This window comes from Epinephelus fuscoguttatus, linkage group LG14 (genome assembly GCF_011397635.1).
Source record: "Epinephelus fuscoguttatus linkage group LG14, E.fuscoguttatus.final_Chr_v1".
Taxonomy (NCBI): domain Eukaryota; kingdom Metazoa; phylum Chordata; class Actinopteri; order Perciformes; family Serranidae; genus Epinephelus; species Epinephelus fuscoguttatus.
This window is the reverse complement of record NC_064765.1, coordinates 29,663,196-29,683,358: the sequence shown is the minus strand read 5'-3', so window position 1 is coordinate 29,683,358 and position 20,163 is coordinate 29,663,196. Positions and strand designations below refer to the sequence as shown.

General features: G+C 41.8%; 1 protein-coding gene across 4 annotated transcripts in view; it reads left to right on the top strand.

Annotated features, from left to right (window-relative positions):
- Positions 1–18,530, top strand: part of daam2 (dishevelled associated activator of morphogenesis 2) — a 116,018-nt gene extending 97,488 nt beyond the window's left edge. For all 4 annotated transcript variants that reach the window (XM_049596902.1, XM_049596899.1, XM_049596901.1 and 1 more), the window contains 6 exons: positions 2,492–2,660; positions 3,414–3,521; positions 4,734–4,794; positions 6,042–6,173; positions 12,609–12,779; positions 13,434–18,530. In XM_049596902.1, coding sequence (XP_049452859.1) covers positions 2,492–2,660; positions 3,414–3,521; positions 4,734–4,794; positions 6,042–6,173; positions 12,609–12,779; positions 13,434–13,646 — 854 coding nt within the window. In that variant the 3' untranslated portion in view covers positions 13,647–18,530. The remainder of the gene's footprint in view (positions 1–2,491; positions 2,661–3,413; positions 3,522–4,733; positions 4,795–6,041; positions 6,174–12,608; positions 12,780–13,433) is intronic.
- The last annotated feature ends 1,633 nt before the right edge of the window (positions 18,531–20,163 follow it).

Here is a 20,163-nt window from a genome sequence, read left to right as displayed (position 1 = left end):
ATACTCGACAGCTCACACCCAAACAATCTAGACTGGTAAATAGCTCTACAGGTAAGCGGAAAACTAGGTATTTTTATGCCCTCCCTTACGCCTGTGCATCCATTCCATTCCTGTGAACATGATATTTCAAGAACACCCCAAGGGAATTTCATCAAATCTGGCACAAACATCAAATTGGACTAAGCAATGAACTGATTTAATTTTGGTGGTTAAAGGTCAAGGTTACTGTGACCTCACAGAAGAATTCTAATGCTAATTATGACAAAATTTCACATAAATATCTAATAGAGTAAAATGAAGAAGTGGTGACATTTTACATGCAGCCATTTATCTGGCCATTATTCAACATCATAATTCAGGAACATAAGGGGAGACATTTGGTCAGACACTGAATTGGAGACCTTAATCTTCGGTGCCCACCTTAAATCTCTACTGATTGTATAGATCTTATACGCTGCTGGGTTGAGGAAGTGTGTGAAGCATCCATGTTTTTGAATTTGTAGCCTCTCTGCTGCAACATCCATATTTGGAGAACTGCCTGCTGTCATGTCTACATTTGAGTCTGGACAGACATGGAAACTGTAACTTGACTGGTTGTTGGCGAGGTGTTACTTCCAGTTGATTTTGGGGTGAAGTGTCCCTGTAATTTAAGTAGGAAGCAATGGGCTAGTAGCTGCATGCCACAGGCAGGGTAGACAAGTCAGGAGGTGTTAAGAAATGAACATATTCGGCCACATTTAAGAACACTTTTTAATTCTTATCCTAAACCTCTCTTACATTTTCTTGTGAGGTTTGTTCGTACAAGTGTTCCAAGTGTGATTCACCAAACTCTCCCAACTGCACAAACTTGTAGGAAATTGTTTCAGGCTGATGAATATCACCTGTTGATGAGGAGGTGCGCATTAGTGAGATTTGATCATTAGCAAAATTGATGCCCCTCCTATTGTCATGTGAGTGTGCCTGTTCCACTCCAACCACAACACAGGGAACAGCAGCTTTAGCTTTAAAACGCTGAAATATCAGTAGACATCAGTCTCGTTCTCTGTTGGAAAAACTGTGCACTTTTGCCATAGTTTAAACTGTTTCTCACAACACTGTTAAACCCAAATGTAGCAAAAGATCAAATTAAATAAAGAACAGGGCAACACATTCAAATTGTAGACGCCTAGAAGCAAAAAATAGTTTGAGCCACTGCAAATGTCATCAGCTTTGAACACTCTGACCAATGTTTTTCACGATGACTTGTGAAATCCCTTCTATGTGTTAAGTGTGCACACGTGTGTTTGTGTGCTTGATGAGAGCGGGTGGCCAACTGTATATTGGCCCACTGTAGTTTTACCCTTCAAGCCAGTTTCCAGGTTACCACAGAGGCTGTTTTGGAAAGCTGGCCCATGTTGAGAGGGGAGAGCGTCTCTCTGAAACACTGCAGCTGACTTCAAAGACTCAAAGACTCCCAGTGAGGTTCATGGACTAGTGTGGGTGCATGTGTGCGCACATGGGTGTGTCATGCCTAAGCTGTCATAGTGTCTGTTTGAGCCAGAACTACTTGAAAGGCACTTCTCCGCTGGCCTAAATGCCTGTTTCGGCTCTGATGAGCACATCACATTATTTGTGCCAGCAGTGTTTTATTTGCAGAGTGCTGACTGACAGTTCAGCCCTGTGTGTGCTGCAGCTTCATCAGACAGTCTATCCATTATACTTAAATATAATGCATTTTCTGACATGCACTACTGGCTGCCAAGAATGGAAAGAAAGTGCGATCACAGGAATAATCTCATAATCTGGATAGATTCAAGCCTCCAGAATCTTTGTTGTTGAATCCAAGGCTTCCCAGATCGCAGTGTTCATCGATGCCCACAATAAAGTCCTTATTATTCACGTTGCTTCGTCATATACTCTAGATGTTTCCCAGGACCACCCAGCATGTTCAATAGAAGCATTTCATAAGACAGTGCAGTGGGCCGCCAGACCTTTCTGCATCCAGCAGAACACTGTCAGCAGAGCCAGAAGAATGGTTCCCATGCTGTATCACTGCAGAAGGAACTGTAACAATAACAATATGGGTTTTGTTAATGATTTTCACATTCACACTGAGGTTTCCTCTGTGGAGAGAGGGAACCACCTGCACTTTGCCAGACTAGTCTGCTCTCAGGGGGAAAGAAAGGGACAGCATGGGGTTGTGTTTGGAATATTCCCTTCCCCCTGCTGTTTTATGGATGGATGGAGAGACTTGATGGGTTTCCCCACTGAGCTGCCCAGTTGTTGCGGGGGAATATTGATCAATCATCATGAAGGATGTTTAAAATGAAGGAAAGGATGAGAACCTTCGGGCCGTGGGGGCTGAGTAGAGAAACAGAATGGAAGGGAATGGGAAAGGGCCAGTTCATTATATAATGCAAAAGGTTAAGTGATGCACTAAGTAAAGTGCACACATATCAATCACCAACTATATGATCTCTCCAGCTGCTTCTCCCTCTCCATTTTCCTCCAGCCATCCTCAATGCGTCCAGGGAGGTGGTCCGCAGCAAGAGGCTGACTCAGATTCTGGAGGTGGTGCTGGCCTTCGGCAACTTCATGAACAAGGGCCAGAGAGGCAACGCCTACGGCTTCAAGGTCTCCAGCCTCAACAAGATTGCTGACACCAAGTCCAGCATAGACAGGTGGGCCAGGGGGGACTGTGGTCACTCAGTTTTTCCGATGTCAGTTGCAGATAAATGTCCATACATTTGAATGGAGTCCTTAGATCTTTAGATCTTGTATCATACTCGTCAAATATAGAATTCAGTTTTAGAGTTAATGCAGATGACTGTTTTCTGCCCATACAACAACAGTGCACTGCTAGCAGCTAATGTATCTAAATGCAAAACAGATCGGACTAAGGCCGACCGCTTACTCTGCTGCAATTTTACATTTCCTGTTTGATCACCCAAAGCATGATGGGAACTGTAGAGCCAAAACAAGAGTATATACTTATAATCCCAAATGGAAATGAGAGGAAACACAAAGGAGTGACAAAATCCATGGAAACAACAATCTTTGTTTTATTTTTGTATTTTTAATACAGCACTTGGCCTAAAAAATGTTCCATCATCAATTTTTTAGACATCCAGACGAACAACAACAATGTCAAAATGCATATTCTTCAAACATATATAGTATTGTAGAACAGATAAATTACTACTAACATGCCAGATAGTGGTATATCTAAGCAATTTCCTCTGAAAATGACAATATATGTCATTCCCGGTGAAGACATGTAGTGAGTATGCCATAAATCTGCAAATAAAGTTATAATAAAGTTGTCAAACTGTGCAAAAAGCAGCCAAGAGTTTGAAGTATTAAAGTATTTGAGATGAAGTGTTTCCTAGACTACGTTTGTCAACAGCCTTTTGTCTCCACCTGTGATTCACCAGGAACATCACCATGTTGCACTACCTGATCATGATCATTGAGAAGAACTACAATGACACAATGCACATCCAGGACGACCTCAGCAGTGTACCAGAGGCAGCCAAAGTCAAGTGAGTGCACAACAGTTTGCTGTGGGGACACTTACAGGGAAAGACATTCTCACCGTAACTGTTGTAGTTGTAGTGAATACTCCAGGAAAATACTATACATCTTACTATATAATGATGAAAACTCTGTGTGTCTGTCTGTGTGTCTGTTCCACATTTTTCTCCTCACTGACTTGGTCAATCCATGTGAAATTTGGCACAGTGGTAGAGGCTCATGGGAGGATGCGAATGAAGCAATATTACATCAATTGGCCAAAGGGGGGCGCTATAGCAACCAATTGAAATGGCAAACTTTGAATGGGCATATCTCATGCCCCGTATGTCGTAGAGACATGAAACTTTGCACAGAGATGCCTCTCCTCATGAGATCCTCACAAATTTGCCACAAGAACCCATAACTTCCCGTTATACAGATTTTCCGCCATTTTGAATTTTTTTGAAAAACACTTAAAATCAATCTCTTCCTAGGAAGTTTGACCGATCTGCATGAAACTCATAATCTAGGGACCAATATCTAAAGTTCCCTCTTGGCAAAAGTTGGAAAACTTACTAAAACTGAGCTTCTATAAGGCAATGAATATTGCGGAGGGCGTGGCTCATCACATAAAGGTGTTTAACATCTCAAGGGTTTCACCGATCCCCACGCAACTTTGTAGGCATATGACCACACATAATCTGAGGGGACCCCTCCATTATTGACCCCATCAAACAAAGTGGGGGCACTAGAGAGCTAATTTCTTATCTAGGCCTAACCGCCATATCGATTTTTACTAAACTTGGTAGATATGTAGAACAGGACGCCTCAAGGTGACTGGAGAAATTTAACTCTAATTGGCAACTGGGTGGCGCTATAACAACAGAAAAATGCTTAAAAATGGCTAAAATGCAACCAATCGCTGTGGCTCCCCCTGTGGCCCAATGTTTTGTTTGTTTTTTTCTAATTATTGATATGACTAAGTCATGGTATGGTATGCTGTACTACTCAATGGGTATGGACTAGTATTATATACTGCAGGATATAGCATAAGTTGGTCATTTGTATATTTATGAAGTTCCTTTCTAATTTCTGCTTTCTTTCCAGATTTGGCACCTTTTACTTTAAAACAAAATTCAAAATATAAACTAGAACATAAGTTGTTAATCGTAGGGAAACGCAGTACAAAACAATAATCAAGGGTTGCCTTTATATCTGTTTTTTTTTCTGTCTTTCACTAGTTTGGCGGAGTTGGAAAAAGAGGTGCACAGTATCAAAAGTGGACTAAAGGCACTAGAGGCGGTGAGTTGTTGTGTGTTTGTGTCACGATCCCTCCCATTGGTTCTTCTCCTGTCTGTAATTATGTTTTGGAGCAGGGCAGAGATGGACAGCAGGGTGAGGTGTTTAAAAGCTGGTAATGTTCCACACTAACACGGAAGAGCAAACTTACATTTGCAGCCACACACAGAGACAAGACTGTATGTGCACAAACACATCAAGGCGCATTAACATATTACACTTTACAGCTTACACTTCACCTTAAAACCATTGCCACTGACTTGAAGGGGACCTAGTATGGAGTGCTATCCCTTATTGTCTGTCATACTGTATATATTATGTTACAATGTCTAATGTTCATATGAAATATGACCAAGGTTTCAAATAATGTGGTAAATGCATGTAAAAGTAATCCCTGTGAGCAAAAATCTCAGGCTGCTAAAATGATTTTTTTCCACTTTTGAGACCAGAGGACATCAGTTCATGACAGATTCCTTTATATGGTCATCTGCTCCAGGCACACTACTGCAAGTGTTGGCATTAAGTAGCCTACACTGCTACATGCTAACGACAGGGAAGCATGTGATCTTGGTGGCCAAATTACTCCACGATTTTGGATCAGTTTCCTGTTGGAACATGACTTGTGAAGATTTTGGTTTAGAAGACTTTATTAGTGATTTTTCACTGTAGAAAGTGCCGCGATTCTCCATTACAGTCATTCCCTAACTCAAATGACAGTGCAGAGATGCAGAAGACCTGAAAATGTTGACCAGTCAGAACAGACCGGGCTTTTTCTGGAGGGGGGCTTAAAGAGACAGGTGCTAAAACAGAGCGTTTCAGCCAGAGGGTGAATACAGGTGTTCCAGCACAGACAGCATGAGGAAAATAAAGTGTTTTCTGAACATTTAAGCATGTAGATATGTTCTAATAGAAACCAAAAATACAAGAATGAACCTGAAAATGAGCATAATAGGTCCCCTTTAAAGGAAAAATCTTTCTTTTTTGTTTATATTTCTTGTCCGCGTGCTGCTGTTTTTTTTTTTGTTTGTTTTTTTTTTACTTTGTTACTTTCTTGTGGGTTGTCATGTGAATGTTCTATGTGGGATGGTAAACAAAAAATAAACCAGGCCAAAAGGCTTTTGAAACTTGAAAAAAAAAAAAAAAAAGGAAAAAACGGTCTTATCGAATTATGTGAAAGCACACAAGAATCTCATAACTTAAGCCATTTTGGTTTTGAAAATCAAACATCTCTTGTCTGTTTCCCCCTCCAGGAGCTACACTACCAGCAGGGCAGGACGAGGGAACGTGGGGACAAGTTTGTGGCTGTGATCGGTGACTTCATCACCGTGGCTGGCTTCAGCTTCTCTGAACTGGAGGACCAGCTGAGTGAAGCCAAGGACAAGGTAGCTAACTGCATAATCACTCAGCTGCATAGTGAAACAGTGCATGGGAATGTGAGAGAGGATAATACTGTAAGTCCATATGTCCATGTGGGTGGCTTTAATGCACCCTGTGCTAGTAGTCCTCACTGCCAAACCTTCATGTTAGACAGACAGAAGAGGAGGGTGGAGGAGAGAGACAAAACTGAAGGGAGAAACCATGAAACCTCTGTGCATCCCTCTGAGTCCAGTGTGATGACTTCAGCAGCGCCGGGGAAACCCAGTATTGAAAGATTACCCTGGATTCCCCCCTCGTCTTTCTTTGTGTTTGTCTCTTTGAGTTAGGGTTTTAAATCCACACACTCCTTATTTGTACAACTGGGACACATGGCCTTTTGAACCCTACTGGCTCATGTATTGATGCATGGTAGGAAGTATGTAAGCTGAAGATATCGGTGGGACTGTGGGGAATCCCAAAGAACGACAGTGTTGAAAAGATTTATGTGGACATGTTATTTAATTTGCAGGCCTTGGCTGCTCTGTTGCATTGGAAGCTTTTAAATCTTGCAAACTGCATTCAATGGTTACATTAGCACGGATATTATATTCCACTCTATTATAAGGCTTGTCTCTTTCCAAAAGTAATTGATGTAATGATGCTAAATGCCCAAATTGCTAAAAATCTCCAAAGGATCAGCAGATTTTGAGAAAGACAGCGAGTAAGACAAGAGGAGGGGGTCCATGGGTTTCACCTAGGGCCTCCCCTCTACTTAATTATTTGTTCAAGGAGGAGGTCAGTAAAATTGGAAGGGAAACGGGCCAGGTTGGACGTCATGGGAAAAGAAACGGAAGGAGCAGAGTGCCGGTTACTGCTGCAAAACAAAAGAACCTATGTTCACCGGCCCAGACTCTAAACACACTTTCCCTAACACATGTGTGTCTGTGTGTGTATGTGTGTGGTTGGTAAGTGGGGAGACTGACGCATTAACTCAGTGCTTGTCAAGGCTCTCTGACACTCCATAAGGTTTCCAGTGGAATACAAATATGGAAGTGAGGGTGTGTGTTTGGCGTTTGGGTCTTAAGAAGGTAGAGGAGAATAACTAAACAGAGCAGGCAGTCCAGTGAGGCTCATAAAGCTCCATGGCAACAAATTTGTATGTGTGTGTGTCTGCGAGAAAGAGTCACACACACCCTCACCAGACACTACTACATACATCACAAAGGATTACAGTTGTCCAAGGTCATGTGGGTTATTGGGACAGAGGTTTCCAGAGGGGAGGAGGGGTTTTTCTCTTATCCACAGAGACTGGTTGGGTTTATCCTCAACTACATATCCACACACCCACACATCGACATGTTCACAGACAATACAAGATTTGGTCTCTGTACAAGAACAAAACAGCTCAGTTTCAAACAGAAAAAAGATGAGTAGCGAGTTTCTTGAGATATTCCATCACCACAGGTGCTGATTACAGGGGAATATAAATACAATGGCTGTGTTCAAAAATCACACGATAGCATACTATTCAAACGAAGAAAGAAGTAGAATTGAGTTTGAGGTGTCTTCACACTGAATAGCATGTGGATTTTGTGTATGTGATAAATGCCTGGTTGAATACTATGTTAGGGGCAAATTTCTGAGTATGAGACTTGAGCTAACTGGACATATTCAGCTGCCCCACAATGCATTGTGTCTGTTCAGACAGCAGAACAGTAAAGATTTGCAGCCAGGCAAAAGGCTGCAAATATTTCACTTTGTTAATATTTTTTCAGGCGAGAAAGTAACCATTTAGATTCCCATTATGTGCTCAGGTTGTCCAAATAACACCTGTTTTACTTGGATGTCTCCATGGATTTATCAAACAGTATTAGCAGGCTATGGATCATTTGATAGAATCAAGTTGCAGTTTCAGCTAGTTGCTAACATCAGCACACTAACATGCTCACAACAACCTGATCTCACTCCCGACTCGTCAAATACTGACGCTTGGTCAGTGGCATTGAGGGGCCCTTTAGTGGCGGTATGAGGCAGTCCAGCCAGCGGCAGTTTTTGAAGCAAACTCCGAATATTCATGTGGGAGATCATTGTTCATGTCCTGCAATGTGCTAGTGTATGTAGCATAGCACTCTAGTGACATATGTCACATGATGTATGTCATGTGACATTACATTGGTCACAAACATGCTCATTTTAAGCTAACCCGTGATGTTTTTTCCTAAACGTAATCATATGCTTTTTTTCACCTAAACCTAACTGTACGTTCAGACCAGAAGCTTCCAAAGAGGCAAAGTCTGTCACAGACGCCCAAGAAGCACGACTGTCAAAAATATTTGTGGCAGCTTTGGTCGCTCTAGTTGCTCATCATGTGAATCATTGAACGTTATGCTTGTCAATTTAAAGGAGCCGCACAGCGGACTACTGGCTTGAAAGCAGCGTAGTTGCTGCTTGCTTTTGTCCAGTCAAAAAGCTCATAGTTGGCCTACAGAAAGTTAAGTTTGGTCAATGAAAACAGAAAACTTATGTCATCCCATTCAAACCAAGCTAGGAAGACTTGCATGCTACGTTGCAACATTAGCCTGCTATTCTCTCCTCTATTACTAACATTACACACTTTAAAACTCACCAGACCAACCAACTACCTCCGCAACCCTGTCCCAAACCTCATTCTTTTTATTTTAGTCTCTGTAACCGAACAGCAACACATTATAAAGGATTGAGTGGGCGCAAACGCAATAAACTTATCGATATCCATTGTCGGAACAAGTGTGCTGTAGGAACCAAAGTTACATGGCTTGCTCTTTGGTACCCGCTTCATCGAAGCACCGCAGCATTCCAATTGGTTGCCGCCGCTCCGCATCAGAGCTCATTTCCATAAAGTTAAATGAGTTTTAACTCCCCTCCAAACTGCTCCGGTTGCTTTGGTCATCCAAGACGTGCAGCTGACGACCAGATCACCCAAGTCGGCCAAGTTGCCAGGCTGTCATTGAAAATGAATGACTTCCACCATTTTGGAAGCTCTGGTCGCTGTTGGTGTGAATGTACAGTAAGGAAGTAAACCTAAAAAACTTTTTTTTTGTCTGTGTTCTAAGTTTATTTTGAAAAGAGATTGTATGCATTTGAGTGGAAACTGTACATTTTCCGGTAAAATGGAAGTTTATTTTGAAAATGCACAAGCAGTATAAGGACTGTAACATGACACGCCATCCCTGAGCAAGTGATGCTAGAGGGCTACTTAACGCATCAGTTTGGGAGCGAGAATGTGTTGCTCGCAACAATGTTTAGCAGGTATAATGTTTAACATGTTCACTATTTTCTAATGTCATTAGTTTTTACAGGTATTTGGTTGTAAACCAAATGTTTGTACAGATTATCATTCTGACCCAGTGATAGTGTTTGAGGTAAAGTCAAGCTTATTACAATTCATCCAGTGGAGAACATGATATCAGTACCAAATTTCACTCTGGACAATAGCTTGTGGAAGTATAAAGTACATGTGAGATGTACTAAATGAGTAAAAACATGCCAAAATGTCACTGTCAGTGTCAGTTTCAGTCCAACAGAGTGTCTGCCTTTTAACTGACAATTGGGGTCTGTTTTTCCATGCTGTGGGGAAATGAATGGATGAAAGCAATGTAACATAGCTGAACATGGTGATCCTTTTATACAGGTGAATCTAAGTGAAGCTCTGCAGACTTCCCTGTAGTTTCTCTGCACATAGGCAATATTTTGTTCATATTGTCATTTCTAGCTCAGCACCAATTTCCACAACTTATTTCCCACTTGCCCACTTTCATTGAACCTACCAGCTGCTAATACATAATACCTCAAGTATTACACCATCACCCAACTTCTTTTCTTCCTGCACTTAATAAGTTGGCACAGCACCGCCGGCAGACTGGCATAGTGTAGAGGAGAGGTGAGGTCAGTTTCAGAGTGCAAGCCACAAACTCAGGGACTATTGAAAGCCAAGCTTGGTTCATTTCCTCTGTATTAGTGTTTAAAGACGGTGAGGGATCAGAGAAAAGCACAAGTAGCAGTAAGACCACATTGAGTCTCTGAGGAGTGTCTCTGTCTTCCCGCGCAAGTTCTTTGTACTGGATTAGATAAAAAAAAATGTTTCTGATGTTGTTTGTAAATAGATGTAGTGTAGTTCATCGGGTTTCCCTTGAGTGCATTTTCGTAGCAAGTTCTCATGCAGAGCAGTCACAATACCTCCATATAATTGGCAGGATTTAAGCAGTGGTTGTGGAAAAGGTGCCAAGCAAGAGCAGATCCATGATGTGTTAACCAGAGCCAGTCTGAAACAGCCTGTAAAAAAAAAATAAATAAATAAATAAAAAAATAAATAAATCTGTGGATTTTTAACAACTTTAAATCAAAGTGTTCGACGGTGTCGTCAATCAACATCTGACGTATTAAATGCTCTATCAAGAATACAAAAAGATTATTAGCCTTTAAGAGAGTACAAAAATGTGTGTGTGTGTGTGTGTGCACATGCGCCCGCGTGTGTTTGTTTGTGAGACGAGCTAAATCTGTGTGACTTCATATTCTCCATTTCTGCGTGTGTGTGTGTTTACTCATTTAGCACAGACCCAAGGGGACGAGAGGAAACAGATTTGACCAGACACATAATTACAGGAGGGAGAGGGATGATGGTGGGGGTTGCTATGGTGACCAGCCCATAATGACAGGATGATTTTGCATCCTCAGAAAAGATCGAGCCCCAACTCCTTCGTATCACAACACTAGAACCACACACAGTATAGTCGTTATGAGGAAGTTGTACTTTATGTAACCTTATTTTCCTTTACTTAATGTACTTTACATTTACATTACTATTTATCCAAATCTTAGGTATATGTTTATTTTAAGGTGAAGTGTGTAAGATTTAGGGGGATTTGGTGGCATCTAGCAGTGAGGATTGCAGATTGCAACCAGCTGAAACCTCTCCTGGTTAGAATTCCTTTAGTGTTCCTTGTTCAGGAGGTTTTCACTGCGAGCTGAGGTCTCTTCCTTTTCAAAACAAACAGACCAGGTGATTGAAGCCAGTAAAAACACTCAAATAAAGCCGTTTCATTTTACAAATAAGTGTTTCTCCGATGCTGTTTGACATGCCACACCACATGCTAATGTGTGCTCACTTTTTATCTCTGATAACTTAAGACCTGGACTTTAAGGAGATTTTCACTGGGAGCTGAATTATCAGCAGAGGTCTCCTCCTCTCCAAAACCAATGGAACTGGTGATTTAAACCAGTAAAAACGCTTGAGTAAGGCGATGTCACGTCAGTGTTTCTCCAAACACTGTTTGGCATGTCCGTGCGGGTGGCTCGTCCACCAGCTGCTAACGCCTGCTCATCTTTTACTTTTGATACTTTAAAGCTGCACTTATCAATATTTTTATATAAAGACTGTAACAGATGAGTATGTGTGTCGTGAAAGGGGTCACTTTAAGAGAAGAGCCCACAGAGAATGATCACCCAACTCGGCAGTTTCTCTCAGCTCTGCATACTGACTTTGAAGTCTGTTTTGGATCATCATTTTGGTTTTACAGCCCCGCAAACTCCGCTCTCATCATCTTCATTTTCAGCTGCAGCAAGCAGCAACAAAGTTTGATTGGAGCTCTACAGTGGAACATGTATGAGCTAAAAAAAGGGCCAAACTCAGGACCCGCAGCCTCTTTTAGAGATCTTTAGTGAAGTTGGGTGATGTCAAGTTGAAAGAATATAATTAGGATTCATGATCATTTTCCTGTATTATAGTTTTGCCAAAACTGTGTAGCCACATGTACTGAATTGTGGCGCTGTCCTGGTGTGAAGTTTTACAAGATACTGAGTCAATGTGGTTTTTACAAACTACGAAATCTGACCTCTATGTAGCAATAACATTGTACTGTAAGTATCAGATTATGCTTAAGGATGTCAGCTGGGCCTTGCTGTGTTTTCTGCTCTATACTGCAGTTCAAAGCTCTGTGTGTGTGTGTGTGTGTGTGTGTGTGTGTGTGTGTGTGTGTGTGTGTGTGTGTGGGAATGTAGACTAGGTTTGGCTGCAGGCATCGTCCTGGCACAGAGCACTGGACAGCTTGGACTGAACAGGGTGGACATACGGTGGTCAAATCATGCAGTCATTCTCCCACTGTGTGTGTGTGTGTGTGTGTGTGTGTGTGTGTGTGTGTGTGAGAGAGAGAGAGAAAGAGTGCTCCTGCTGTTTTTGAAGAACATCAAGCATGCAAACCAGCAGATGAATCTGAGCAAAGGCATGCGTATGCAGGCTCACGTGTGCCTTTCACTACAAGAGCAAACTATGAGAGATCTGGGCCATAGCAGAGAATACAGTACATGCAATGCAGTATGTTGTCTTGGTGTGTTTATCAGCTTTGTCAATATTTATCTACCAGACCAGCTCTTGAGTCACTTCCTATCCAAATGTGAAAATTACATACATGGTTATCTCCGTGCAGTTTGCCAAATCTCTGAAGCACTTTGGGGAGGAGGAAGGAAGGATGCAACCCGATGAGTTCTTCGGGATCTTCGACACCTTCTTGCAGTCGTTCAGCGAAGCACGGCAAGACCTGGAGAACATGCAGCGACGTAAAGATGAGGAGGAGAGGAGGGCACGAATGGAGGCCATGGTGAGACAATAAACCTGCAACAAAAAAACTTTTCCTTTGTTTTATTTCTTGCCTGTCACCAACAATTACCTTCTAATTTAAAATTTGAAGTGTTTAGAGAAGCTCAGTGTGACATTCAGAGCATCTATGATTCAGAGTCTGAGCCTGGATTGTCTGCACAAGGCTCTCAACATGGAGGTTGTTGAGCCAGTGGCTAGCAGCTAGCAGTGCTAACAGTGTGAACAGTGCTAACAGCTTGAACAGTGCTAGCAACGGTGCTAACAAAGCCATTGGTGCGGTGGACAGGAGGATGGGTTTGGGTACAAGAGCGACATTCCAACACGGAGGGACGGTGTTTTTAGCGGTAACTGTACGAGCACAGTGCAAAGTGGTGGCGATTAGTTAGCCAATGGGGTACACACATAGGGACTCGCATGCATCAACATGCGCGCACAGACTGTTGACCACAACAAAAAAACGAGAAGCTCGGATAGCAAAATACATAGACAGCGTGACTTCATTCTCTGCTCAAGATGCTTTTACTCGACTATATCTTTGCATAGCAAATAGTGGTTTGCTGCTGTATTAAATCTCTGAATGTCACATACAGCTCCTCTGAAGCAGTTGTTAAGTGCTAAGAGTCTTTGTCCCCTAACTTCCTGTCTCCATTTCCAGCTCAAGGAGCAGAGGGAACGTGAACGGCGGGCCAAGAAGAGCGGGGCCTCAGAGGAGGTCGGTGGGGAGTTCGACGACCTGGTGTCAGCACTGCGTTCCGGCGAGGTCTTCGACAAGGACCTGAATAAATTCAAGCGCAACCGCAAGCGCTCCGTCAACCAGCTGGTCGAAGGTGGGGGCCGCGAACGAGCTGTCACCAAGGTCAACTACTAAGATGGGAAAAGGAAGGAAAAAAAAACACTAGACACTTAAATTCTGCCGTGGTGTAGATCTCTTTAACACCTTTAGTCCAGGTCCTTGGACAGTGACCATTGACATTGGAGAGGATGTAAATAACGGCTGGACTGGACATGTAGCGACATGTATAGACAGCCACGCCGTTTTGAAGGATGCAACACCCTCCTCTGATTGTTCTTATAAAGCTATTCCCAACCTGTCTGTCCTGGGTGTCGTATGATCACCTGAGCTGGACAAAAGGACAATTGGGATCTATGAATGGACGGACAGACCACTGTGACACATTATCCCATATCTTTTGACCATATCCTTTTAACACTGTGCTCAAGCTTCCAGTTCTTTTTCACCCCGTTTTTCACAGCTCTTTTTATCCTCACAAACCCTTCGCTCTTCTTCTGTAAGTTCCTTGGTGCTGAAGCAGTCCTATCTTTTTGCTATCTGGCTCTTAAACACACAGGACTTTGGGATCAGCCAGTCACACTGTACATAGACTCGAGGCCAAGAGAAAGGATTGGAAAAAGGACTTTGAAAAAACTGAAAAAGAAGATGGAATGGGGGAACTAAGCCATAACCTCCACAGTCATGGTTGCTTCAAGGGTCCCCCAGAAAAGAGACTTTTCAGCCACAGAATAGATGGGTATTCATGAACTTCCTTTACTGGAAAGAGGGGCGTGCAGATGGCGAATCCCAGAATGCTTTGTAGGCTTCAGGAAGAGTGAGGAAGGATACACGTCAGGGGGGTTATCGCTACATCCCAACGGCCTCCTCCAGCACAAAGCATTCCCAGGGAGGACTCATGCACACCCCGAGCTGCAGTTTCAGAGGATACAACTCTTCTCAAGGAAAAACAACTTCTCAGTTTAATCCACCTGACAAATGATGACTGTGCCACAAGGGTCAAGCCTCACCTCCATTCTTCAATGGTTACAACATTGTTCTGGCATCAACCAGTGCCAAAGCAAAGAGAAAACAAATGTAAATGTATTAATACAAAACATACTGCAATTAGGCGTTGATATATATTTATATTTAGATGCAGACAAGCTAATTGCAAAGATGTAGAGGTTTTTTTATGTTTTCATGGCATTTTGGGGTTTTGTACACGCGATGCATTATTTGTTGGTGTTGCAAGTTCACATTGCTGTTAAAGTGAATTTCTATACATTTTGCGCTTTATGTAAAAAAAAAAAAAAAAAAAAGGTAATTGCTTGTCCTTTTCACACCTGTACGTCTTGTTTGCACTGTAGCTTTTCTGACCAACTTTACACTCCACAAGCCGATGTACAGTGTCCTCTGGAAACACTCCTCTCTGCACTTAAATGACCCCTTATCTATAACAATGATAATAGAGGAACGCCATATATGAATTCAAATCTGCAGTTAGTTCACGGTGCTCTCCCTGCTCTCCCAGCTGCAGCTAAAATGCAGATCATGTGGACTCACAGTAGCGGCCAAAAGGATGCTGTGTAGCAGTTCTCATTGGGCCCTTTAATGACTCTCATCCATAGTATCCGTAGGATCAGTTCCACTGGTGCTAAAACATGTGGTCTCAAGACAGAGCCAGCAGCCCAGATGAGGACTTCTCAAGGTAAAAACTAGTGCTTGATTCCTCTGTGACCAAGATTCAGTCTCATCATACAGTATTTCTCTGTTTTTAGTTCAGCTGCCGTTGTAATATCAGACCACACTGTCTACTGAGTGTTATTGCAAAGTCAGGGTACAACAAAGCACTTACAGCGTGTAGAAAATGAAATATAGTGGAGCAACAGAGAAAAGAGTCCTTCCCTTCATCTTTCCTTCCAGCTTCTCTCAACATTTGAGATATTACTAGACCCTGTTACTATGCGCAACCTGTTGCCAAACAAGAGTCAGACCCACATACTGAAGCCAACCTTGGTCATTTTTCTTTTAAGTTTTTGAAATATTCAATTCAGTATATATTTTTTATTTATGTATATGCATTTCTAAAACCTTAGCAGTAGGCATGACAAAGGCTGCAGTGTAAAGTATGGGCTCGCCTCAGTACGACATTTATATCAAGATGGACATAAAGTGCAGGGTGGCTTGCCACAGGAAGAAGTGTGCCCACAGACAGGGCTTTAATCCTGGGACGAGGGCTCTGCTGTGGAAGGAGCTGCTCCTGGTCAATTTTAAGGAGGATGAGGATCGATTTAAAAACGAGAATCATATGCTACATATGAATATATATCTTCACATAAGCAGGTAGAGGGTAACATGCACATGAAGAACATATGAAATATCCTGGTAATCATCCCTCTTTTTGTTAGATAACCCATTTAAATCATTCCATCTGCACCGCATGGCTACTGAAGTACAGTATAGAGCTACATGTGAGCAGTACAGTAGGGAAATTGGTCTTTTTCAAAGCAAATGGACACATGTTGTGTTTGATCTTCCTGTTGGCCTATTTGTGCATGTTTAGCTAAGGCTTCATGTTGTAGCATGCATCCCTTTTATGTAGACAGGCCAGAAGATTTGCACACCAGCCCCTCGTTCAGTTTGTAAGGTGTAAGAGTTCAGTGATTAACAGTCACAGTTTTTCCTTTTCTCGCATTGAACTTGAGACGTTTTCCCTCTGCACTTGACTCAGTGAGCACTTGGTGTGTGAACTGTGGTGTCACAAAACACAAGAAAAAGACATTTCCAATGTCTGATTATTGGACATCAGTTCATATTTAATTTACGATCCCACTATTGTATGTAATTACTACAGTGGTAATGGCTACCCCTGATTGTTCCCTCACCTTGCCAGCTTTTCTGTTCTGCTTCATTTTCACCTTGAAGTGCCTCTGACCCTGTTTTCACATGTTTACCATTCCTTTTAATGTATTTTAGTGCTTGTGGCTTTCCCAAATATGTACAGTGTTTTGCTCATGAAATGCAGCCCACAGTTGGAATTGGACTAATTGGCGCCATCTTGTGGCTTCAGATAGTGCTTTTTTGTGTGCCTCGTTCACAAGCACTTAAAAGCAGCTTTCCAAAGTGTTAAAGGGACAGTTCACCACCAAATCAAAAATACATATGTTGTGCTATTTATCGATCCAAATTATTTTTCTTGGTGCAAGTTGCCGAGTGTTTGAGATATCGGCCGCAGAGATGTCTGCCTTACTCGTATAATAGAACTAGATGGCAGACATCTCTCGATTTCTCCAACACTCAGCTGTTCACATGAGCAGCACAACACGTAAGAGGAAGAAATATGAGTTTCTGATTTTAGGTTGAATTGTCCCTTTACCATGATGTGGCTCTCGACCCCAGCTCTGCACGATAACTCAAAGTCTCCAAATGTGAAGTCAAACAGGTGTGCTTCAGTGTGGCTGGCATGTCATCAGAGAGGTTTGACCTGTACAGAGAAAATTCCTTTTCACCTAAACTTTTAAGTTATCCATAATCTGTCACCTTACAGAGACAAGTCATCCTACCAGGGGTTTAGTCCGTACATTGTTCCTCAGACTGAAGCAGAGACAAGCTGATGTGAGGTTGATAAGACAATGTGAGTGCAGAGAGGATCTTTGAGTTCCCATGTCCCACACTTTAGAGATTAACCGGTAAACCAAATAGATTAAAATGTTCAGACACTTTGATTAATCAGAGAAGTTCTAAATCTTAAGGGGGTAAATGACGTATGATTGCCTAATTCTTTAACCAGCATCTCATGTATATTTGAGCTATATGATTTCCTAACCTCTGCTCCTTTGTCTTTCAAGTTAATCAGAGTTAGTATATCAGACTTTGGCAGACCCTTTAAACTCTTAATCCAGAGCTTTAACCCATATTGTAGTGCAGACTATTTACTGAGGGGGTATTGCAACATTGTCAGTATTATTACACGTTTATATTGTTACATGTTTGGATGTTTATTTGGCCATTGACTGGCTGATTTTTGGAGTGTACAGATGGAAATCAGAGGAATGAAATTAGTAGCTTGTTCAATGCACTTTTATTATGGGACATTTCCATTTGCAGCGCCGTTTTGGGGGCTTAGATCCCTCTAGAAATGAGAAGGGTGCAACGAAAGAGTGGTGCAAAAAGGAGAAAGAGAGAAATAGGCAAGTGAGGTTGAGACTCCGGCTGGGCCGCTGGAAACACATTAACAGTCTGTTTGATGGCAGAGATGGGATTTACAGGGACGCAGACAGAAAGAGGGGACACTCATGCGCATCAGGAGTGTACTGAGTTTGAAACCCTCACCTGTCTGTGTCACCTGCCTTGGTGTAAAAGACAAAAATGGGGGGAATGTTTCTCACACCACCACATTTCTGTCAAATCACACACTTGGCGTCGACCTGCATGCCTAAAGAAGGGTGCACAAAGCGTGATGTGTTGACTTTAATAGAAAATTGCTTGCAATATGGAACGCACCTGTTACACAACAATTTGTACTGCCTGAGAAAAAGTTGCACCCAGTTTTAGAGGTTGTATAATTGTGAGGAGTCAGTATTTTTTATGGTTGGAAAAAAAAAATCCTCCACCGAAAGATGTACAGTTGGAAAAAAAAGGATTTTGTACACCATTCTTGATGTTTGAGATAAGATTGAAAAAAGATTAAAACATTGAGGAATGTTCCATTTTCCTGTAAATTGTACCTCTATTTATTTGCCTTATTTAGTTTGCTATATTTTGTATGTACACACAGCATTACAACAAAATGTTATATTAAAAATATGAATATGAATAATTAAACTGTGGTCCGTGTATGATGGATAGTTTTGAGACTTGTATAAGAATGAGAATCTTTTTTTTTTCTTTCTATAATTTTATTTTTGTTTTGTATTTTTTTCTCACCCTGTGTCTTTTGTAGGGTTACAATAAACTTTTGTCCCTTACAACTGATTGTGTTCTTTTCTTCACAATCAGTTATTGAGATGAATGTTTGGGTCAAGGTGTACTGACACAGAAGGAACTCAGTGGTGTGTGCTGATGCATGATGCTAACACTGTTAGAATATGTCTCATGCTCCAAAGTTGGATCCTGTGGTCTATAATCAACAACAACTTTGATAAAGTGATGGTTTGTAATATGTTGAGAAAAAAGTCAAACAGAAAAGTGTTTCTGCAGAACATTATGACATCACAGTGAAGTTGACTTTTGACCTTTTGGGTATAAAAAGTCATCACTTCATCATTTTTTTCCTATTTGACATTTGTGAGACATTTTGTCTTTATTAGTACATCAGTTCCAGAGTCATGGTCCAAAACATGTTTTGTGAGGTCACACTGATCTTGACCTTTGACCACCAAATTCTCATCAGTTTTATTTTTTGAGTCCAAGGGCACGGTTGTGTCAGATTTGGAGAAATTCCCTCAAGGTGTTCTTGACATACTGCGCTCATCAGAATGGGACAGACGATCATACAAATGATTGGTTAACCTGAAAACATACAGTGGTGGAAAAAAGTTTTCGGACACCCTTAAAATTTTACACAATCTCAAATATTATCATGAAATATTTGTGGAAAAATCTTTTTTGTGTTTCAAAAGGTGTGGCTGCATTAGACAGATACAAACAAATACAAATTATATTTTTTTGTTTATTGTTTACAAGAAAAACTAACAAAACTAAATTCTTGACAGTTTCAATATGTCAGTTCTCAACATTGTCGGTATCAAAGTCAACAAATAACAGAGAATGTGTTCAAAACTGAACAAAAAATAAATAAACCATCACATCATCAAATTAATATTTAGTAGTCCTGCCATTGGCACGTAGTAGAGCTCTAATCCTGGCTGGCATGTTCCCCACGAGCCTTTCACACTGTTGAGGGGTAATCTTGTCCCATTCTTCTTGAATTACTGCTTTTAATTCTTCTAAATTCTTTGGTTTATGCTTTGAAACAGACCTTTTGATAATCCACCACAGATTTTCAATGGGGCTCATGTCCGGGGATTGAGCTGGCCACTCTAAGACCTGGATACTGTGCTCCTGCAGCCAAGTTCTACTGGCCTTGGATGTGTGGCAAGGGGCATTATCTTGTTGAAACATCCAGTTTTTACCTCGACGGAACAGTGCACGCGCAGAAGGGAGCATGTGGGTTTGGAGAATGGTACAATACTTGGTAGAGTTCAATGTGCCATCACAGACAGTGAGATGACCAACACCAGCAGCACTCATGCATCCCCAAACCATGATACTGCCTCCACCATGCTTGACAGTAGGTACTGTACATGCTGGAGATAATGCTTCGCCTGGCCTTCTGCGTACCCTCACATTAGTAGGAGGAAGATAAAGCTGGAAACTGGACTCATCTGACCACAAAATCTTCTTCCAGTTCCTGGCTGTCCAGTTCTTGTGTGCCTGGGCCCAACGACGCCGGGCTAACCTCTGTCTCTCATTGATCAGGGGCTTCTTGATAGCCTTGTAGGACCTTAAGCCATGATCTAAAAGTGGCCACGTACAGTGCGGGTGGAACACTGGACACCAGTTTGGTTTGACCACTGCTGCTGAAGCTCCTGTGATGTCATTCGGCGGTTTT